At 44.4% G+C, this 24,199-nt stretch overlaps 2 protein-coding genes across 3 annotated transcripts in view; one reads left to right on the top strand and one right to left on the bottom strand.

The window, feature by feature from the left end:
* Positions 1-6,039: 6,039 nt before the first annotated feature.
* Positions 6,040-11,807, top strand: LOC311228624 (growth hormone-regulated TBC protein 1-A-like). 2 transcript variants are annotated; one of them, XM_084314548.1, is made up of 8 exons: positions 6,040-6,240; positions 7,058-7,203; positions 7,620-7,778; positions 8,257-8,381; positions 9,393-9,489; positions 9,735-9,907; positions 10,077-10,175; positions 10,719-11,807. In XM_084314548.1, exons 1-8 carry the CDS (start codon positions 6,203-6,205, stop codon positions 10,818-10,820), a joined length of 939 nt encoding a protein of 312 aa, XP_084170674.1. In that variant the 5' UTR covers positions 6,040-6,202; the 3' UTR covers positions 10,821-11,807. The 2 variants fall into 2 exon arrangements, with proteins under 2 accessions (XP_084170674.1, XP_084170673.1); XM_084314547.1 differs by having other exon boundaries at positions 9,990-10,175.
* Positions 11,808-11,906: 99 nt separating this feature from the next.
* Positions 11,907-24,199, bottom strand: part of lamp1b (lysosomal associated membrane protein 1b) — a 61,343-nt gene continuing 49,050 nt past the window's right edge. Inside the window, exons 3-6 of the mRNA XM_084314549.1 lie at positions 14,590-14,715; positions 14,189-14,255; positions 13,823-13,990; positions 11,907-13,635 (exon numbers count right to left, since the gene is read on the bottom strand). Of these exons, the coding sequence (XP_084170675.1) occupies positions 13,496-13,635; positions 13,823-13,990; positions 14,189-14,255; positions 14,590-14,715 (501 nt within the window). The 3' untranslated portion in view covers positions 11,907-13,495. The remainder of the gene's footprint in view (positions 13,636-13,822; positions 13,991-14,188; positions 14,256-14,589; positions 14,716-24,199) is intronic.

The following is a 24,199-nucleotide window of genomic DNA, read 5'->3' as shown; positions in this document are numbered from 1 at the left end:
CAATGTATACCTCAATAGTTAAGGGTGAAATGCCATTGGAAACAGTGTTCACATCAGAGACCCTCATTACAATAAATGAAGAGCTGGGAAAAAGGAAGATGGAACTGTGTGCTAGATCCAAAACTAGTCAGTTGTGGCTAAATTACCAACACATGTTAGAAGTTGCTAGGTCACTGATAACAGCAGATCGCACAGGTTCCTGGCTTTTGCACCTACGCGCTGTTTCTGAATGCATGCCGATATTCGCTGCGGCTGGGCATTACAATTACTTGAAATCGGCACACTTTTATGTCCAAGAGATGAGTCAGCTTCACATCAACCACCCAGATGTCTTCAGACAATTTGAAACGGGTTTTCATGTTATCCGTCGCAGCAGCCAATCATGGGCAGGCCTCAGCTCAGATCTTGTAATCGAAACAACATTGATGAGGTCATTGAAGACTACAGGAGGGATGACACATGGAAGTGGAATGACCGACAATCAGAGATCCCTTTGGACAATGTCAAAGGGCATAACATCAGAGTATAACACCGCAATGCAGGAGTTCTCAAACCAGACATACACAACATCAGAACAGCACAAGGATTCAACAGAGGCAAGGATGAAAAGGGATGCTGCTGACCTGGAGAAGATCACTTCAAAACTTGCTATATGTTCACCTTTCTCTCCAGACTCTTCTTTAAGGAATGTTGTTACAGGTGTTGTCGCTGAGGATGGAGTGAACGTGCATGATTATGACTCTGTTGGACGCAACATCATGCACAAAATGATCGGACAGCCGGCATTCACATTTTGATTTAGTAGAAAGGATAAAGCCATAACCCTTGGACAAAAATCGTCTATCAAGGTTGCTCCTGATCGAATCATTGATTCTGCACTTCTTTTTAAACGTTTCCTTATTGTCTCCCAAACTGGAGAGCTGTCATTGGAGGAGGTTATGCATTACGAACTCAGTCCTTTCCCTCCTGCCCTCTTTGAAGCCGGAAACGTCTTCCGCAAAGCTGATAAACCACAACTAGCTAACCATTGTGTTTGATGGCTATGAGGATGGGCCATCCATTAAAGACAACACACATCAAAGAAGAGGAAACAATATTCATCCCATTGTCAACTTCACTGCTGAGACAGAGTTCTCAGGTAAGAAGGAGGAGTTCCTGTCAAGAGATCTGAATAAACAGAAACTGATCCACATGATAAGTGATGAACTGAAAGAACGGGATTGCACTGTGGTCAATTCAATTGGAGATGCTGATGTAGACATAGTAAGGGCCGCAGTGGGATCATCTCTTCTTCACACCACGACGCTGATTGGAGAAGATACTGATCTCCTCGTCTTACTTCTTTACTATGCACAGAGAGATAGCAAGGGCCTTTATTTCAGATCAGACAAGTCGAAAGCTGATGGCAGTTTTAAAGTGTACGCCATAAACCATTTGAAAGAAGTACTCGGACAGGATGTGTGTTCTCAGTTGCTGTTCATCCATGCTGTGACTGGCTGTGACACAACTTCCCGGATCTTCGGAGTTGGCAAAAAGACAGCATTCCAAAAACTTGTAAAAGGGGATCCTGTCCTTCAGGCTTGTGCCAATGCATTCACTGTACCAAACCAGACAACAGATGTGATCGATGACCTTGGGTGCCAAGCAATGGCTGTCTTTTTTGGTGGAAAGTGCACAGATTCGCTTGCAAAAATTAGATATAACATTTTCAGCAAGAAGGTTGTCTCAGCTTCATCAACGGTAACGCCTGAACGTCTACCACCAACTGAATCTGCTACCAAATTCCACTGTCGTAGAGCATACTACCAGGTCATGGTCTGGATGGGAACAGATGATGGTATAGATGCTCTAGACTGGGGCTGGAACCTGCAGGACAATAGATTTGTCCCACTCATGTCAACAATGAATGCTGCTCCAGACAGTCTCTTGAAGGTCATTCATTGTAACTGTACCACTGCCTGCAAGACACTTCGCTGCTCATGCAGAAAATATGGACTACCTTGTACTACTGTCTGTGGACCATGTCAACTTCATGAATGTGACAATCCACATAACAAGTTTCTCCCAGAGGATCCTGAAGATGATGATGAGTAGGCCTAAAGACCACAATAAGTGGGTCATTTATTTTGTGTTCAACACCAAAGCCAGCTTTCTAGGTTGAATATAATAACCAATTTTAATTTTAGCCAAAATAAGCTACGAGCAGCCATTTTGATGATGCAAATGATGCATTCCTAGCAGATATATTTAGCTAGATATTTTGCTCGTTATTAATGTATAGAGGTGCCAGAATCAGTTTATAAATCCTTTAGAAATGTTTTCCCATTTGAGATACAGGCATTCTAAGCTCCCAGTCGTCATTTTGGACACCATTTTGAAAATTAAGCCTCTTCGGAAGGTGTATTTCCCTAAAACTTTAGTATGTTCCTAAGTATGTCTAGGGGTACTTGGGGTACCAGAATCAAATGACAAAATCATTTATATAATTTTTATATTGACATATATATAGCCATTTTAAGCTTGGCCAGCCGCAATTTTGGACGCCATCTTGAAAATGAAGCCTTTCTGGAAGGTGTATTTTCCTAGATTTTTAGTATGTTAGTGAGCATGCCCAGAGGTACCAGAATCAGTTGAGAAATCCTTTGCACCATTTTCTTAATTTGAGATATAGCCATTTTAATCGCCCCGGCGCCATCTGGGACGCCATCTTGGAAATGACGGCTTTCGGAGGGGTCGATTTTGGTCGACTTTTAGTATGTTATTTAGCACGCCCAATACTACCAGAATCCATTGAAAAACCTTTTGTATAAATTTCTTTGGGGTTAAACCATATATTGACTCGCCTAATATGGGAGACCTTAGAGATGAGGAAAAACAATGTTGTGTTTTGTTCTACCTCGGTAGGGGTATCTCAATATTTTGGGGGCATTGTCACTAGGCTATTAAATTAATGGAGCTTTTGTGACTTTATGATGAGGCCATACAATGTTTGTGTGAGCTCTTCCCAATGTGTTTTTTTTTATTCTGGTGCAGGCCTTCTAGCGGTGCTAGAATATAAACGCGCAACAACAATTTCAGACAAGCTGGATGTAGCCAATTACTTAAACATCTTCTTCACAAACATAGCCACAACACTGGTAAACAAACTACCCTCCCACTCAGGGCATTATGGGGTAGAACACATAGTAGCATACTACAAAAACCTAGGGGTCCACAAAGACGACTTCAAACTTGAAATGGTAACAACCGATGAGGTACTCAAAAAATTGAGCGCCCTCCAACCTAACAAGGCCACTGGCCATGACAACATCCCCTCCAAATTCCTCAGAGACGCAGCAGCCGCCATCACCCCAGTCATCACACACATAATAAACCTCTCTATAAGACAGGGGCACGTCCCCAAGGACTTCAAAATTGCGAGAGTGACCCCTCTACACAAAAAGGGCAGCAAATTAGACCCAGGCAACTACCGCCCTGTTTCTATTCTTACCTCCATCTCGAAAGTCATGGAGAAAATAGTCTACGAACAGGTCGAAAAGTACCTGGCGGAAAAAAACCTAATCTACGAATTCCAATCTGGCTTCAGAACGTCCCACTCCACTGACACATGCCTCCTCTATTTGAACGACCACATCAAACAAGAGGTGGACGCTGGCAAATACTGCGGCATGGTCATGCTGGACCTACAAAAGGCCTTCGACACTGTCAATCACTCCATTCTAATGGACAAGCTAAAAGCAATTGGTTTTGATAGCCTATCAGTGAGCTGGATGCAATCCTACCTGGAGGGGAGAGAACAGATGGTAGAGGTAAACGGTACTCTATCCCCCCCCCTCACAGTGAGCTGTGGTGTTCCACAAGGAAGCATACTAGGACCGCTACTCTTCCTAATTTATGCAAATGACATGTCGTCAGCCTGTGACTGCAACTTGTTCCTGTTTGCGGACGACTCAGCCCTGCTGGTCTCTGACAAGAACAAATTGCAGGTTGAAAAAACCCTCAGCACGGAACTAGGCAAAATCTGCATATGGCTCGCTGATAACAAACTATCATTACACATGGGCAAAACAGAGTCCATTCTCTTCGGTTCAAATAACAAACTCAGCAAGACCGACGGCTTCTCAGTTACAGTGGGTGACAATATTGTCACAAGGAAAGACGAAATTACCTACCTGGGTTCCATCCTAGAGGCAAATCTTTCCTGTGACAAAATGGCATCCAATGTAATAAAAAAAGTCAACCAACGAACTAGATTCTTGTACCGGATCTCCTCTCTGGTAAACAAGAATACCCTGAAGACTCTGGCAGGAGCACTCATTCAAGGGTACTATGACTATGCGTGCACCTCATGGTACCAAAGCACCTCAAAGGCGCTTAAAACAAAATTACAAACATCACAAAACAAACTGGTCAGACTACTACTTGACCTGAACCCCAGAACCCACCTCACCCCTGCCCACTTTGCCAACCTAGGATGGCTTAGAGTAGACGACAGAGTACAGCAACTTGCAATGGGCCTGGTCTACAAGATACACTATACGACCGGGGTGCCCATGTACATGTCAAAATACTTCCCAAAGGTCAGTGAATACCACAACCACTACACCAGAGGAAGCTCAACAAATCATGTTAAACCCAGATTCAGCTCAAACAAGGGACTAAACACGTTTCGCAATTATGCCACAACAATGTGGAACGCCCTACCCAAAGCTGTAAAGGAATGTGAATCCCTGCCCACATTCAAAACCGCCCTTAAAGAGCACCTACGGGAGGCTGCAATTCGAAACTGGCCACCGTAAATGCCCAAAACCCCCACCACCTCCTAATAGACAGTCTCCTCCCCACCGCATGTATATATTCCCTCCCCGCCGTATGTATATTTCCCTCCCACCCACCCACCCCCTCCTAATGTACAGTCCCCTCCCCATCATATGTATATACTCTGTCAGGATCTAGGGGTAACAGTACTGTATATTTGAATACCGCCTATGTCACAAATGTATCAGTACTAAATACCTATATGTCCCTATGCCATAAATGTCATGTATGTTGTGTATGTCATAAATGTCTATATGAATTGAAAATGGGGGACCCTGATGGAAACAAGACAAACGTCTTTCTCAGGTCTGCATCCCCTTAACAATTGTATGTATTGAGCCGTACTGTATTGTACCCATTCTGCAATCTGTTAAATAAAGTTTTCATTCATTCATTCATTCACCTCGTAAAATCGGAGACCCATTCATTATAGTCTATGGAGCAGAAAGAACGTGCATTCTTAAGGTGCTCCCATAGTCGAGCAGACTGTACACAGAGCAGACTCCGCGGATGTCCGCGCGGCTCTTTGAGCCTTCAGTTGAGCAGATCTCAGCGGACGTCCGCGGTCTATTTCCTACATTTCTCGCACCAGTTTTACTACATTTCCCACAAAAAAAGTTTTACGCACTTGAATAACAGGTAGCGAGATGCAATGTACCGTATAGGCTTGAGGTGGACAGCGCGTGGTGCTGAAATGAAACACGCATTGCATGAAATAAAAGCACCAGTTTTATTTAAAAATATTGGAAACGGAGATAACATTCTATGTTATCTCCGTTTCCAATATTTCGAAATAAAACTGGCAATTTTACACACTTCATTTAGAAAAGCCATTCAAACATCTCTCTTGGCACGGAGCGAGTGGTCAGAGTAAAATGCAGATCGGGTCACATTAAATGCAGTTCGATGTCAACCAAAACGCCGAGCAGTGTTTTGTGTGACACCAAGTCAGCGGCGCGGGTGTCCGCGCGTCAGAAAATAGGCGCTTCGCACCTGTGGGTCTGCTGTCCGCTGAGATCAAAGCTCAAAGAGCCGCGCGGACCTCCGCGGAGTCTGCTCTGTGTACAGTCTGCTCGACTATGGGAGGGCCTTAAAGGGGGTGGCATTCCCCTTTAAGACGCAAACAGCTCGCTGCGCAAACTAAACGCACTTACCTGAGAAAACACACCTGGGCGTTTTGTAAACAGCCCCGCCTCCCAGTGAGTCTGGTGTTGAAAGACGAGACATTCGAGACCGCTACGCTGTCTTCACTGTTTAGCTTGATATCTCCCTTTTCCTTGTCAGAAGATCAGTCTGTATATAATCGAATAACCGCAAAGGTGCATGCTGTTTATTGGCCTCGGTAGGTTACCGACATTTCACGTGCAACGGAACTGAAGGCGAAATGAATGGAAATCATCCCCAACTCAGTGCAAACGACAGGTAAAAGTTTCATGTTTGATTTGCATGGCATCTTCCATAGAAGGGAATTGGATTAAGTTTCCACTTTACAGCATAATGTTGGTGACAGCATAATGTTGGTGACAATCATGTGTGAGGACAATAATTCCATGTCACTCCCCTGGATGACATTGGACAGGATGTTTATTACTGCCTGCTTGTTATCTACACTTAAAACATAAACCCTAATTGAGGATTTTCCCCAGAGGGATATGAACACTTTGCTACTGGCAGCTTATACAGCCTCTTGTGTGGTTGGATGATATCTATATACCCATAGCTACCTACCAGCCTCACCGTTGACCAAATGATCAAATAAGAAATATTGTTTTATTTCCTCTTATTTTCCACAAGTCGATGTAAAATGTCCCAACCACCCAGCTCACAAAAACATGAAATACATGGTGAAAAAGACATGCTCTTCTCATTCTGCTCTCTGTCCGTATAGTCCCCAGGTAAGAATGTAATGTAATAGCCTACTGAGTGATTCCATTGTGACATTTGATCTCCCGGCTACAGAAACCCTAACCACGGAAGGTTGTTGTTGTTTCAACCATTAGGAACAGAGGAGCTGGACGGGAGGGGAGACGGTTTATCCTGTCCTTGTTGTCCTCGTGGGCTGCTCTTCCTGTTTGTTCTCGGCACACAGTCGTTTAGTCCTGCATGGTGGCCTCATGTCCTGCATGGTGGCCACATGTCCTGCATGGTGGCCTCATGTCCTGCATGGTGGCCTCATGTCCTACATGGTGGCCTCATGTCCTGCATGGTGGACTCACTGTGCTCTACTTGCCCCCTGCAGGACTGACCCATATGGGTTCCATAGGCCACATGATTTTGAATCCTACGAGCAGATGATGACTGCGTACGATGCTGTCCTCAATAGAAGGTCCATGAGATGGTCCAAGCTCCTTCAAGAGAAAGATCACTTGGAGAAGAACTTGACAGGTTGAATACACAAGCGCGTAGACAGACACACACACACACACACACACACACACACACACACACACACACACACACACACACACACACACACACACACATATATCAGTTCAATGAGAAAGTGTGTTCAAACCTTGGTACTGTGTGTGTGTGTGTGTATATATATATATATTTATTATTATAATTCTTTGAATGCTTTATTTGAATCCACCAATTAAATGATACATAATTCATATGATTCAAATATGGCACCGAGGAAAAAAATAACAAAGAGCCTCATCTCTTCTCACACGGCATGGCTACGTAGCTAATGGAACTTTGCTAGTTGTTTGACGAGCACATGCACACGTCGTTCAAAATGCCTGCTGCTTTCCTTGTGCTTAATGCGATTTAAGATAATATGGGATCTGTTTTGACAGTTAAAAGGTACGTGCGTAAAGGGGTTCCTAATGAGCACCGTGCTCGGATCTGGATGGCAGCCAGCGGTGCCCAGGAGCAGCTGGAGAGCAACCCAGGCTACTACCACTCTCTGCTGGGAATGGAACACGATGCCAAGCTGAAGGAAACGGTTCACATAGGTCGGCTCTCTGCACACACGCTCTCACACCTCCCCACTGCTATCTCAGGTCACCTGTAGCACCTACACTTTCATTTAGCTGACGCTTTTATCCAAAGCTGACTGACACATGTGTACAACAAAGCCAGCAAAGGGATACACTCCCGGCAGTTTATACACTATAATCTACAATTCACTCATTTGGTGTACACAAGGTTTTCTGTTTTGGTTAAATGATCAGGTAGTGTCAACAAACCACCAATCTAGAAGTACTAGCTGGGGAGAGCATCGTCTCTAGAGCTGGGGATAATCATGCACAATGACAATTTCACCATCCGATCAGTATCGCGCATGTAAACATTTGTTGTGCACATGACACGTTTCGAAGACGGGGGCCGTCTCTTTGCAATGTCTACTATATATATAGGCCAGCCTGCACATACAAGACTTACCTGTCATTTGATTGGACAATCAAACTGTCCGTCTCTGTTTATTGGTAGACATACACAGGACCTTCCCAGACAACGTGTTGTTCCGTAATGCCGCTGAGCCGTGTCTGCAGCGGGCCTTGTATAATGTGCTGCTGGCTTATGGACATCACAACAAGACAGTGGGCTACTGTCAGGTAAATAACACCCAAGATATACCACTGATGGATCCCCTCTCACACTGTCTCTATTTGAAGAACAGGTTATTTCTCATTTCATTAAGGTAAGAGAATAGACCGATTTTAGTTAGTAACCCTTGGGAGCTGCTTTCTGCCCGGCATAACTTATTTCCCCTTCTCAATGTTTGTGATGCATGAGTAACTAGTCTGACATCCTGGCGGAATGGATTATTTACGGGGAATCAATCTTCCAAGATTAGGTCAAAATAAAAGCACAGAGCAAGTCATTTTCTGCTTGCTTATAATAGCGACGGTCCAATTTTTGCTAGAATTAGAATGTTTTACGGCACCTAATTTCCCAAACAATAATTAATGAAAATCCTACATACTATAGCCATTTAGCTGAGTTCCCTTACTCCGAAAATGCATTAGGATTGTGCATCCAGCAACAAAAACTTTTGTCATATGTCTATATGTATTTATGTGTGCAAAATTAACAAACAATTCAATGGGAATTCAATTTAGAACAGAAATGTACTGTGCTGATCCATGCAAAAACTGCAATACATGCAGATTGTTAACCTTTATCTCTACAGCATTACCATATAAACCATAGGCACTGCACCATATCATACAGCAGCCAAATGGTTTCACTAACAGCCCATTGTAAAGCCAGGTGGTGTACAAAGCAGGCGTAGTGTCCTTCTTTCTTCTCTTTCAGACGAGGTAGAATGTAACTGTTCATAAGATTCAAGATGCAAGATTTCTAATTGTCATATGCATATGACAGTTGCACTGTAAAATGAAAATCTTACTTTTCTAGTCCCCGCTTCACACAGAATAAAAAATATAGACTTAAACTATATTTTAATTTTTAGAATAAAAAATATTTAGAAAAGGTTTAATGCTAAAATAAAGAAGTAGAAAAATAAGGCACAAGTGACATAGTAACAGTATTGCACATTCAGTTCACAGTGTAGGGGTAGAAGGATATAAATCAATGATCATCTTCATGTATCCTTGTTCTAGGGCATGAACTTCATTGCAGGTTACCTTATCATCATCACTAAGGACGAGGAGAAGTCTTTCTGGCTGATGGATGCATTGGTAGGCAGGATACTCCCAGGTAGAAATGCTATGTGGCATATGGTTGTTTTGTTTTTCATTCTCTCAGTATTTCATACATGCATTGACACACACAATAACCACAATATTGTATTCACATTTATCTGCCATTGAGACGGCAGACATCCCAGGTGTGAATTGTGTGAAAACCTGGTTGTGGACCTGGTTGTGTGTGAACCTTGTTGTGGACCTGGTTGGTTGTGAACCTAGTTGTGTGTGAACCTTGTTGTGGTGTTTTGCATGCAGACTACTACAGCCCAGCCATGATGGGGCTTAAGATTGACCAGGAGGTTCTTGGGGAGCTGGTGAAGGCCAAAGCCCCAGCGGTGGGCCAGGTCATGGACCAGTATCCTGGCATATGGACCCTGGTCGTCGCACGCTGGTTCATCTGCCTCTACATCGACGTTCTGCCTGTAGAGGTGAGGCAAAATGTGGGCTTGAGCAGGGGATTCAGTTCTTGATGCTCAACAATGGGGGGAAAACATATGTCTTGTTCTCTAGACTGTTCTGCGGATGTGGGACTGTCTGTTCTACGAGGGTTCTAAAATCCTGTTCCGGGTCGCTCTAACTCTGATCCGACACAACCAGCCTGAGATCCTGCGGACCCGCTCCCTGCCTGATGTGTGCGAGTGCTTCAAGCAGATCACCCAAGGAGCCTTCACCCTGGATTGTCACACCTTCATGCAGGTACGATGGAACGGGCGAGGAGTCTGAAAGATAATTTAACACATGAGGAAAAAGCTGTCTGAAGACTACTTATTGGCGACTTTGTGTTTTGTGTGAAGGAGGCAGATATTTTTTTATGCCTTCTGACCTAGTCAAGAAGCTTCTTTTTGTGCTGGGTGGAGGTGCAAAGACCTTCTTTGTCCTTTTCGGAAATTCATCTTTCGCCATATAAATAACAAATAAAATAAACAAATCAAATATCAGCAGATTAAGTGAAACATCCAACGTTCCATCTGTCTAGTTTCATGGTTTGTTCAGTAGTGCTATACTAATAAGCATGAATGATCTGTGAGCCCAGTTTGTTCAGAGCTGTGGCACCCTGTACCATTTGCCCATACACAATAAAATAGTGGATATGTTGCATAGTTAATAATCGTAATTAATACATGCTGGAAAATTACTCTTTCTGGCTTCTCTGTATGAAAAGGGAAACAAACGTTAACGTTCTGTGGTGTAATATCCTCAACCTGTGTTGTGACCGTCTCCCAAACATTATATTTACAGAAAATCTTCGCTGAACCAGGAAGCCTGTCAATGGGGACCATCACTAAACTGAGGGAGACATGCAGAGAACGCATCATGACGACGGAATCTAGACAACCCTGAAGACCCGTTGTTACGACGGTAGAGCAGATTTGATGTGACATTTCCTGTCAAACTGCACCTGTAAAACACGGCGTCTAGTTGTTATGTGATATTGTGCTGCCAGGTAACACTGTGGTCTGTAACCGATGTGATCTACTGTATGGAGCTTCCTAGACATCTCCACAAGTGACATGTTCCGTCACGCTAGGATCCAATCCAGCGCTAATTTGAGACACTGTAGATCACATGCTGAAACTTTACAAACTGTAGATCACATGCTGAAACTTTACAACCCTTAGTTCAGAAATCATGTCGGCTTTACTTTCTCTGTAATCCAGTCTTCTTTAGCATTTGTTTCTATACTATCATTGTTCAGTTATTTGTCGTTTCATTATGTATAGGACCATACCTACATGTATAGAATAGAAATACTGTCTGGTAACCGACTTGACAATACTTAAGACCGGGTCCAGTTCTTTCAGACATTTAAACTCAAATGTTTGAACTATTTGCACTTTCCTGAGACAGTATAGGAGTCGAGTCTTGTTTTGTGACTGAACATTTTCACATACTAGGAGCCTGCTGTGGGGACCTCAGGGATGTCCCATAAAAAGAGAACAGCTTATATACGTGCTTCTTCCAATAGTGTGTATAAGTCATCATACCAGTCATTGTGATGTTGAAATGCAACTTTTTTTAGTGACGAGTGCTATCTGTTATGGATCCTGCTTTCTGTAATTCACCCACATTACTTGACAGACTGGTGTCATTATGTTTCCAAACATAACAGGACTAATCCATTCCTATTCCTTTAATGTCTCCCCATCATTACTATTGTATCAATAAAGAAAATAAAACTTCAAAAAGTAAATGTGAATTGAAGCTCAGTATTCGACTTTGCTACATACGCCTTTAGAAACCTGTAATATAAATGCAGTAAAAACATTTAAAATCCTCATCCTGTTTCAGTAATACAAATGACTACTGCAGATAGACTGCACATGGAATTTTGTAATGATGCTCACTTCATATTTTGAAAAACAATCGATATACTTTGACCAGAGGGGATCGTATTTCATGTTTGACATTATGTTTGACTAAACAAAGTCTCGTACTTCCACTTTTATTAACCTCTCCTTTAGAAAACATTCCATTAAAACTTTATTCAATCGCTACATGGATATTAACACTTCAAGGGGGGGGGGGGGGGGGGGGGGGATATTACATGTAACGACTCCCTCCCCCCCTTCCATTACATCAAACGATACATATTTTATGATCATACAGGTAGGTGAGACAAACAGAAAATGTCCCAAACATGGCAGCACACAATGTATCCATGGGCAAAGTGAGTACCGGTACCTAAGATTGTGGCATTGGCATTACCTATATCCTATCCATGTCGCAGGTGGGAAGGCACACAAGAAAATGTATTTGACATGAGTGTTTTGGCTATTTTTATGAGTGTAAATGGGGCTCGTTATCAGTGCAACTGCTTTTCTCTCCCAAAGTGACAAATCCCAAGAGAATAATTTACCCAATTAACTAGAACAAAAACAATATTTCCGTGTGTTTCTACTAAAAAGAAAAACCTTTAATTTCTCAATCGACCCATTATCACTTCATAGCAATGACATACTGAGCCGTTTTGAATCTGCCTAAGCTAGTAGTAATGAGGTTTTCTGTCTCTAGCTCCCATTGTGCGTGTATATACTAACAGCAGTATTGGAGAAGAGTGGCCTCAAGCTCCTCAGTGAAGCGTGCTACACTCGGTTCACTTCTACAAATGAACTGAAGAATGGCTCACTTAAATTATAGATTGACCTCAACTTGACACTCTGAGCCATAGTCCACCCATAAAAAATGTGAAGGTTTCTTAAGGGAAAGTGTATTCTGCCATTTCTAATTCAAAATATATAATATTAGAAGTATGTGTCTTTGACTGTTATGGCGACTCAACTTCCTTCTTAGCAGCTAAAGGTCACCGCTGGGTGGTTACTGTGGCATGCTTCTTTTCCAGATACCAACAGTTTTTGGACTATTATCCAGTTGCAAAATAAACCCACCAGGGGATCTCAAGTCTCCAATGTTTGACACGGATTGGATGGAGCAGCCAATTGAGCAGAATATTCCCTTTACACTGAAGTAACAACAGCTCCTTTATGACGTAACCACTCGAATGGCCACAAAACAGAATAGCAATTAATAAAAAGAAACGGCCACAGTAGCAATGCTTCAAACAATCCCTCAAAATTCCTTTTTCAGAAATCAATAAATAGTAAGTATGATTCAAGGCCCTAAACTACACACTGCCAAGCAAGTGAAGATTGTGGAATATCTGACCCGCGGGTACTCCGACCAGCACCCAACCCCTGCTTTTATATGGCACCAGGAAAAGAACATTTCCCTATTCCATTACAATCTCTCACCCAAGTCCCATTTCATACAAAAGAGCACAACAGTCCTGAAAGCGCATATCAACCTCAAGAAAACCCACAAGGTAGTAGTGACTTGCTAGTGTTAAGATAGGGGCAAAGGAAGGGGCTAGCTAAAGGAAAGGAGGCAAGTTGACGGATGGAGGAACTAGGGGAGAAGAGTTATGTCAGTCTTAGAGATGGTAGTTCATTTGCACAGGGGGGTAGCGCTCTCTGGCCGCTCGAGGGGGGGGGGGGGGGGCGTGGGTACAGGAAGTGACCTCAGATGGTCTGGTAGCCGGCGTGGCTCCTCTTCCTGCCGATGAGGTAGGCCACCAGGACGATGAGGACCAGGCCGGCCAGAGCTGCTCCTACTATGATGGGGATCAACATGTCGTCTTCATCCAGCTGACATTCCTCGGCTGGGAAAGCAAGACACACGGATGAGGATGCAGAAAATGTATTTTTTTGTAGTAAGACTATGGGGGTGGGGTGGGACATATAATGTAAAATGTTAAATTCCCTGACTGTCTCCTTTCTTTAAGAAAAATATTCATACATTATGAATTTATCCAGGCACACATCTCTTTTATGACCAAGATATAATACCTGCTCCAAACTGATCCCCGGCCAGGCCGAAGGGCTGCACCTGCAGCTGGAATGTGTTGAGAGAGAAGTCTTGGGCCACACCCAGAGTCTGCTGCTCCCGGCACATGAATGAGTGGCCCAGGGTGCCCTGCAGGTAGTCCAGGTTACCGTTAGCGGCTGAGAAGGGACCTGGAGGACAAGAGAAGGTAGAGATTGGGATGAAACAAAACGTGTTGGCGAGGAGACAGGATTCATGATGACAATGAATGAGTTCAGGAGTGAAAAGAAAGATGATTTACAGAAAAAGGAGGAATGGCAGGAAAGAAACACATACTCGAGAGGATGCAGACGTCACATGACATGATTGATAACAGGATGTGTACTCACTACTCATGTCTGGCCATGTTGCAGTCAGGTTGACTCCACTTAGACGGTACTTGCTGGACGTGGCATTCTGGAAACAAAGGGGGAAAAATCAATAACCCATTCTAACTCATGCTACGGTTGTTTACCTCCTGCTCTCACGCTGCCATCTAGTGGCAGTTATTGTAAGTGCAATATGAAAAAGACAACCACTAAGAAGAATAAATCAACTAAGGATAGTCAGGAATGGATAGAAAACAGCTGACTTTATAATACTGCAAAGGGGTCGATTCCCCTCCATGGCTATGAAAGACCTTTTGGCTAAAATTGGGTGCATTTACATCTGTAAAATGTTTTATTAATGTACGCTGTCCCCGTTGATCAAATAAAGTAAACCTAAACCTAGACTCCTGAGGGACACTCACCAGGGTAAAGAAAAAGGTGAGGATGGTTTTGTCCTCTGCCGTCAGCACCAGGGAGGCGCTGTCTGCCTCACACGTCCCGGAGCTCTTGGTGGAATTGGGCTGAAGGTTCACCACATCCAGCAAAGTCTGTACATACATGACAGAGCACATGCAGAATATTTCATCTACCGGATTTCAAACCATCCAGATTGGGCATTTCAAAATCAATCATTTACATGGACGGCGCTTTTTTGTTGTTGAACAAACCGGTGTAAGGTTACGGGGACCAGCAACCTACGACCAGGGTCGATGTATTGCTTTTAAGTCTTCATTTGGATAATGATAAATGGGTTGGACATTTACTATACAGACTGACCATCGAGAAATTCAAAGATTCAAGTTTGAGATAGAGAGACGAGAGCACAGAGCGTGACACGCTCGAGTCACGAGTGTGTGTAAGCAGGGGGAGAGACAGAGGAGAGATCGCTCCGAGAATCGCAGCATATGAGCCTCTCTCGCTCTTCCGCTATCTATCTGTCCAATATCACATGCCATGCCGTGCAAGTGTTTCACGCTCCAATTTGGGTCCCAAATAGCGGTACAAATCAAGGAGAATGCGTCTCGGGATAGCGGACTCTACTTAATATTATGTTCTCTCGGCAAATAAATGATAAATACAATATATAACCATAATATAATAGTATAGTGTAAATATAGTTTAATATAGTATACAAATGAATTATAATGATTATATAATGTAATATGATATAACGTACAATACAGTATCATATGTATTTTTTTTATTAATATGCAATTAAAGCTCATCTTCCCTTCTGTACCTATCGAAAATAGATTTTTTTAGTCTAGATTTTAATTGATTTATGTTTTCGCAATATTTTAGTTCATAGCCCATTCCACAGGGTGGCTCCGTAAGAGGAGATACACATTATTTTCAGGTTGGTTTTCATCACAAGTCTTTTGAAGTTCAATGGTCCTCTGAGGTTGTATCCCCCCTCTTTATCCAGAAATTTGCTTCTTACATTTACCGGTAATTGATTATTTCTTGCTTTGTACATAACTTGCAGAGTTTTAAAGTTAACCATATCAATGAAATTCAAAATGTGTAATTGTAGAAACAGTGTGTGTGGTCCCGATATCCTGCATTGTTTATTACTATTATTGCTCTTTTTTGTAGGATAGTCAATGTATTTATGGTTGTTTTGTATGTGTTACCCCATACCTCTGTGCAGTAATGTAGGTAAGGCAAGATCATTGCACAGTACAGAGTGTGCAATGAGTTGGGATTGAGTACATGTCTCACCTTACTAACTAAGGGTTTGACAATAATTACACTCATGTCTCTATTTTACAATGAACTATAATTAATTATGAGTCATAACGAACACGTCTGTGTTGAAACGCGAATGCATGAAAGCTTATTCAGTCTGTTGCAGTTTTCCTATTCTACCGCTTGGTGCCATGTACGCACGGTCGGAGCTGTGCGTAGATCTACGCACAATCTCAAGCACACGTTCATATAGATAAATCCCACACTTTGCTTAGAAATTATCGTACGCACGCTTTCCGCACATATCTGTGCGTACGCAGCATTGATAAATGAGGGCCCTGGACGACCCAACACTACGATCGGTCTGGACGACCTAACATTATTATCAGTCTGGACAACCTAACATTATCATCAGTCTGGACAACCTAACATTATCATCAGTCTGGACAACCTAACATTATCATCAGTCTGGACAACCTAACATTATTATCAGTCTGGACAACCTAACATTATCATCAGTCTGGACAACCTAACATTATCATCAGTCTGAACAACCTAACATTATTATCAGTCTGGACAACCTAACATTATCATCAGTCTGGACAACCTAACATTATCATCAGTCTGAACAACCTAACATTATTATCAGTCTGGACAACCTAACATTATTATCACTCTGGACAAACTAACATTATTATCAGTCTGGACAACCTAACATTATCAGTCTGGACAACCTAACATTATCATCAGTCTGGACGACCTAACATTATTATCAGTCTGGACGACCTAACATTATTATCAGTCTGGACGACCTAACAATATTATCACTCTGGACGACCTAACATTATTATCAGTCTGGACAACCTAACACTGCGATCAGTCTGGATGACATAACATTATTATCAGTCTGGACAACCTAACATTATTATCAGTCTGGACAACCTAACATTATTAATAATAATAATAATAATTCATTTAATTTATAGCGTGCTTCTCAGTAACCCGAAGTCGCTGTCAGTAGTCGGGAGCAAGAGTACAAACAAAGAAACGAAAGCAAAGAAACAAAAACAAAGAAACAACAAAGAAACAAAAACAAAAGGAACATGAGACCATGGGGGGAACAGGGGAGACAGCATGAAAGCACAAAAAAGACTGGAGACAGACATCAATCAGGTTGGAGGGGAGGGGGGGTTATGGGTGGGGGGGGGTTGAAGGCAAGGGAGAACAGGTGGGTTTTGAGGCGAGCTTTGAAGGTGGAGAGTGTAGGGGAGTCTCTGATGGACTGGGGGAGGGAGTTCCAGAGTCGGGGTGCAGTACGAGAGAAGGCCCGATCTCCGAAGTTTTTAAGCTTGGATGTCGGGACAGTGAGGGAGGCAGTGGAGGACCTGAGGGAACGGGTGGGGCGGTAGGGAAGAAGGAGATCAGTCAGGTAGGGGGGGGCAGGCTGTGGAGGGCTTTGAAGGTGAGGAGTAGTGTTTTAAAGTTTATGCAGTGTTTGATCGGGAGCCAGTGGAGGGAGTGGAGGACAGGAGTGATGTGTTCGCGGGACCGGGTGTTAGTGAGGAGGCGGACGGCTGAATTTTGGACCATTTGCAGTTTATGGAGGGAGCGGGAGGTGATACCAGTGAGGAGGGAGTTGCAGTAGTCCAGGCGGGAAGAGATGAAGGCGTGAATGAGGGATTCAGCAGCGGGGGGGGGGGGGAGAGGCAGTGACGGATTTTTGCAATGTTGCGGAGGTGAAAGTAGGATATTTTTACGATGGAGCGGACGTGGGGGTCAAAAGAGAGGGTGGGGTCAAGGAGGACACCAAGGTTTCGGACTAGGGGGGAGGGGGTGATGGTGGAGTCGTTGATGGTGAGTGTGATGGGTCCGGATCTGGTGAGGGTGGTTTTGGTGCCAATGATGAGAAGTTCAGTCTTGTCACTGTTCAGTTTGAGGAAGTTGTGGGTCATCCAAGTTCAAGTTTCAAGTTTCAAGTTTCTTTAATAGTTGTCATACAGAAGTACAGAATACTTTTATACAAAATGCTTCTTACTGTTGCGCTCCAGAGACTGTGCAAGACAAGATAAGTATGAAATAAAATAGTATAGCATGTAAAATAGAAGTAAAAATAGAGGTCACAGTGTTCAGTATAGACATATGTACAATGTTCGATGCAGAATAGACGTAACTGAGTTACCATATAATATACAATACTGTGCAGTGTACTAATATACAATACTATATAGTGCAAGGCAGAAATGGGATGAGGTGCAATTTAGGTACAATTTACAGTAGGTGTACGAGTTGTAGTGCAAATCCTTTATCAATAAATATAAAGTGTGTTTGTGTGAGAGAGTGGGTGCTGCAGTGTGTTGTTTGTTTAAGTGAGTGTGTGCGTGTGGGTGTGTGTGCTGTGTGCATTTGATGGTTGTTGCATAGTGTTTATTGTTCGTTTAGCAGCCTGATGGCCTGAGGATAGAAGCTTCTTCTGAGTCTTTCTGTGCTCGCCTTAAGACTCCGGTATCGCTTGCCTGACCGCAGCAGTTCAAAGAGCCAGTTGTTCGGGTGGCTCGAGTCCTTAATAATTCTCTTAGCCTTCCCCTTGCACCGCTTGTTGTAAATGTTCTGGAGGGTGGGAAGCCCCCCTCCAATTGTGCGTTCGGCTGAACGTGTCACTCTTTGTAGTCTGCTACGGTCTTGTGCAGTGCTATTCCCAAACCAGGAGGTGATGTTGCCAGTCAGGATGCTCTCTATTGTACATGAGTAGAAGTTCCTAAGGATCTTCTGACTGACTTGGAACTTCCTTAGGCGCCTGAGGAAGTAGAGGCGTTGTCGTGCCTTCTTCACAACACTGTCAATGTGTGTGGTCCATGTCAAATCCTTGGATATGTGGGCTCCGAGGTACTTGAAACTGTTCACTCTCTCAACCGGTGCCCCGTCGATGCTGAGGGGGCTGTAGTCCTTGACCCCCGACCTCCTGAAGTCCACAATCATCTCTTTTGTTTAGCTGACGTTCAGGGAGAGGCAGTTCTCCTGACACCACTGTGACAGGTTCTCTACCTCTTCCAGGTAGGCCCTTTCGTCGTTGGCAGAGATCAGGCCCACCACTACTGTGTCATCAGCAAATTTGATGATGGTGTTGTTGTTCCGCTGTGCTACGCAGTCATGTGTGTACAGGGAGTAGAGGAGGGGGCTCAGAACACAGCCCTGGGGGGCCCCTATGTTGAGCGTGATGGATGAGGAGGTGCAGTTGCCTGCTCTTACCACCTGGGGTCTGCCCGTCAGGAAGTCCAAGACCCACTGGCAGAGGTCATAGTTCAAGCCCAGGTCCCTGAGCTTGGCTATGAGTTTGGAGGGGACTATGGTATTGAATGCTGAGCTGTAGTCGATGAACAGCATTCTCACATAGTTCCCCTGCCTCTTGTTCAGGTGTGATGCTGCTGTGTGCAGCACATGGGCTGCCGCTATGGCGTCCTCCGTGGACCTGTTGGGGCGATATGCAAATTGCAGAGGGTCCAGGTTGATGGGGAGGGAGGAACAGATGTAGCCCTTCACTAGTGTGACGTACGTGGGTTGGTCATTATCATTATTACTGTATTTGGAAGACCATGTGCACATTAGATTAGTATCGTTTGTATGTGTGTGTGTGTGTGTGTGAACATGAGAGCTAATGATATCTCTTCTTCTCTTCCTGTCAGGTGCTGCCCGTCCCTATACTGAAGGGTGCTGATTGCCTAATGAAGGACAGCTGATGGCAATCACGTCAAGAGGGGCGGGTGCACAAGTAGCTGACAGCACACACGGGAGTCTCGTTGCTGGAGTCACTTGCCTTATGGTATAGTGGGGAGGCTGCTGTCTCGCTTATCTATGGCCTAAGCACAACACTGTGTGGCACGGTGCCATCTTATTTGCATGGAGTGTGGGTTAGACTCCACAGCTGTGGTGGCCTGGGATGGGCCCAAGGTAGTATCGTGACTACTAAGTGTTTGTTTGAGTTGTCTCATATGTATGTCTTGTTTGTCCTCCCATACCTTTTCCCTTACCTTTGTTGTGGGTTGAAATCCCCACTGACAACATCCCTTTTCCCTTTGGGAAAAGGCCGTGGGTTGGAACCCCCACATTGCAATAAAACATAATTTACCATTTGAAAAACGTCTTTGTTTACTATCTGCCTACCCGGGACTGTTTGAAAATCATTTTTCTACTGAGGGGGTTGTTTCTGCTCATGTACCACCTGCCCAGTTACTATCTTGTATGGTCGATAGACCTCTGTACATGACATGGGGGCTCGTTAAGTTTGCGCAATTGTATGGTTCCTTGTTGGTAAAATAACGGGGTGACTTGTCGATTGAAGCATATCAGGTGTAATAAGATAGCGTTTTCTAAATTGGTAAGTTAGTGGGTTCCATTGTCCGTGCACAGTTGATTGATGTAAACCATTATTGTTGTGATGCTCTTAACCATTCTATTTTTCTGCCACATAGGTAACAGGGGGGGGTCACCTGCTTGGCTAGAGGGTTGGGGGCACGAGTCGTGATTCCGGTGGAGCGTGCAATGAAATCGGTAAGCGACTGAAGATATGTGTAGCCTTTCATCCAGGTAGTGGAGTAGTTTATCTGGGATAGGCTAGAGTGACACAGGTGACTCCTAGTTGAGTGGTTAGGACCATTTGTTATAGTTTTCATTTAGTAGATGTGGTCAGTTGGATTGTTTTGGTTAAGAGGTATAAAAGCAGAATGTGTCTATTATTATTGTGCACGGTCATGGTTAATTAAGTGAGGACGTGATATATATATATATATTTTTTTTTAAAGCACGCATAAAGACATAATATGGCTGCGTCTGCGTTTGTTTTTGAAGTCTTCGTGGCGGATCCGACAGAGGATCAGGTGAAAGGTTGCACTAAGGCGGAATTATGCCTTATTGCTAGGTGTTATGAAGGATCAGATTAAACCGAATATATATATTTATTTATGGATATATATTTAATAGTATTTGTATATCGTTTGATATCCCTTGTATATTCCTTGTACATATACACTGAATATCCCTTTAGTCTACTAACAGCCCATAATAGTTTCATTCTCTCATTGGACAAGAACCTGGCGCCAGCAGCCAAGCCCCTTGGTTCAAGTTCAATCGTGCCGACGAACATGTCGTTACAAGCCCGGTTCCGCGTAGGAATACGTCTGGCGAAATACGAATGGTACTATTTGTTCACAGCGCATATATATATGGCGCAAGTAAAGTAGAACTTTCTTTTAGTCCATTAGTCCTTTACCCTCCAACCTAGTAACAGACGTGAAGCCTCACCCACGACCCACGTGTGGTGCAGTATGGCCTACTTGGCCTCAGAATAGGCATTGAGACATCGTGTGGATTAATAGTTGAATTGTCATAGTTTGGCACTATACCGTCGAGTGGGACGTATTTCTATTAAGTTAATAATAGTCTATTATGTATGGTGCATCGTTCGGTTAGAGTTATAAAGTGAGCAGTACCCCCATCGTTCCTGGCGTTATCTAGAGTCTTAACCAGGCTGGGCAGACCACGTGTGGTGCTTTCATCCGAGGAGTTCTGGGCCAGGACGAGTGGACCTGTACCTTGGATTACTTTACCCGGGCGACGGCGAGCCCTACACGGCTTGGATTATCTACTTGCTTTGGGTGCTTTGATTATGCCATGGATAACAGCCAACACTGCTGAGTGTTGGAACTACCCCCCCGAGAGGAGTCCAGGTGAGACGGCGCTCTACCCCGAGTGAGGTCGCCTCACGTCTCTTCGTTGTGGACCGGCAGCTACCGTCTACAAGAGGGCCCAGCTGTATTCATCTGTGGACCGAGGTTCTGTGGGCACCGTGTTCAGCACTCTGAATTCTCCCAAGAAATCGTTGGCCAGATGGGATATCGCCGGCGGCTCTCCTAACCCCCCCCCCCCTACTGACTTACAACCAGCGGGACCCCCCTTTAGTGTATCCAGCTATAATCATTTAAGTACCATCGCTATAGTTCCCTAAAGAACCAGGTTGTATACTTGCTCCCTGCGTAACCAGAGATTGGACATTCAATGTTGATTTGCCTACGAATACTAATTTGCCTTACAAGTGCATTCAAATCATAAATGTCATTAAGTGAACGTTGTATATACCCTTTGCTATATAAAATATTCGATTTATACATTTGTGTGGACTTCGTTTCATCAGGTGGGAAAGTGTTCATCATATCTATATCATGTACTGTGTGGCCAGTAGTTAAAGTACATAATCGGTAGTGGTTTAATGATACCATACTTATCAATACAGTCAGGGAATTGTACCCCTCAGTTACACTAGGCATTATAATATTACTGTGCAAAGTTCCCAATCCAAGGCGGATATGAAGGCAGCTGTAATAGCGGGGTTGGTGGAGCAACAGGTGTTTAGCACGGCTCGGGGAGTAGTGAGTCATAGTGATCAGGAGGTTGAACACACTGGCGAATGGGTTGACTCTTCCTTGCGTGATCTTAACCCGGAGGGTGGTGCTATTAGGAAGAATGGTAGTACGCCCAGAGCTGAAAGTGAGGGCGTGGGCGATTCGGATAAAGAATCCACGTCTTCTGGCCATGCGCGCTCTAGTCTGCGTTTTGCCCGTCTCCAGATGGAGGAGAGAGCGCTTTTGCGCAGAGGACAGAGAGGACAAAGCAGCTGTACGAGACAGAGAGGACAAAGCAGCTGTACGAGACAGAGAGGACAAAGCAGCTGTACGAGACAGAGAGGACAAAGCGGCTGTACGAGACAGAGAGGACAGAGCAGCTGTACGAGACAGAGAGGACAAAGAGAGGGAGAGGGAGAGAGACAGGGAAGAGCGAGGAAGGGAGAAGGAGAGAGATAGAGAGCTCCAGATTACACTAAAGAGGATGGAACTGGAGAGTGTTGGCTCTTCTTCGCCCTCATCTGAAGGTTGACAGGGCAGTTTTAATGTTGGGCAGCATATTGCTATGGTTCCTGTTTTTCGAGAGTCTGAGGTGGAAGCATTTTTTGTTAATTTTGAGCGGGTAGCGGGGGCTGCGCATTGGCCGGAGGATCAGTGGGCACTATTAGTGCAATATAAGCTCACGGGTAGGGCTCAGGACGCATGCCAGTTATTATCGAAGGAGGACAGCATGGTATATGAGAAAGTGAAGGGTGCTGTCTTGCGCGTATATGAGCTGGTGCCGGAGGCGTATAGGCAGCGGTTTAGGGGACTAAGTAAAGCTCCCTCGCAAACACATGTGGCATTTTCCCATGAACAACGGATGATGTTCACTCGTTGGTGTGAAGCGTGTAAGGTGGATGGGGTCGAGGCTTTGAGCGAGTTAATCCTCATTGAACAATTAAAAAAATGTGTGCCCGAACACATAATACAGTTAGGAGCGAAAGGTTTCTACCCTCCAGGAAGCTGCAGTTTTGTGTGATGAGTTAGCAATGATCCACAAAAAATTTTCTGTACGAAATGGTGTGTATGTAGGAGGGGGCGCGTTTTCTCCGTCGGGGCCGCCGTATCGCGGAGGTGACGAGCGACCATTCCGACCTCGCTCACCGCCGTCTCGAAATGCCTTGGGTGACGAGCGAGCATTCCGATCACGCTCTCCGCCGTCTGAAAGGGTGTGTCGTTATTGTAAAAAAGAAGGGCATTTTGTGAAGGACTGTCATGCGCTAAGGGATCGACAGGAGACCAGGGAGTCAGCCCAGGAACCGAAAGGGGTGGGGTTGATTGGTACGGTGTCATGTCCTGACCAGCATAGCTCTTTTGAGCCCTTTTTGTTTGATGGTTGGGTGTCCCTGTCGGGTAAAGTTGGGGACTACCAACGGGTGAGAATACTCCGTGATACAGGAGCCTCTCAATCGTTCATCCTGGCTGATGTGTTACCATTGGATGTGGACTCCTGTCGGTCGAGCGGATTGGTGAGAGGTATTGGCATGGGGTGTGTGCGCGTGCCGTTGCAGAAGGTGCATGTACAGTCTGCACTGATCACAGGTTGTTTTCCGGTCGCGGTTCGCCCATGTTTTCCCGTAAAGGGCGTGGATTTCGTCATGGGGAATGATATCGCTGGGGGTAAGGTCGTCCCTGTGTTGGAGGTTGGAGACGCTCCATTTACTAACTTGTTGTGTGATGCATTGATTAATAATCACCCCAATGTCCCTTCTATTTGTGCTGTCCCTAGGCATTTTGAGGCGGGGGATGAGGTGTTTATTGTGCTGCCCACGCCTAGTACGGTGCTCACTGCCCGGTTCTCAGGACCTTATGTGGTAAGAGGAAAGGTCTCTGCCACTAAGTATATGTTGCATACGCTCGGGCGGCGGAAGAGGACACGCTGGTGTCATGTGAATAGGCTAATGGAAAG

Source organism: Notolepis coatsorum (genome assembly GCF_963971535.1).
Source record: "Notolepis coatsorum genome assembly, chromosome: 5".
Lineage (NCBI taxonomy): Eukaryota > Metazoa > Chordata > Actinopteri > Aulopiformes > Paralepididae > Notolepis > Notolepis coatsorum.
Note: the sequence above shows the minus strand (reverse complement) of the source record. Positions and strands in the feature narration are given on the sequence as shown.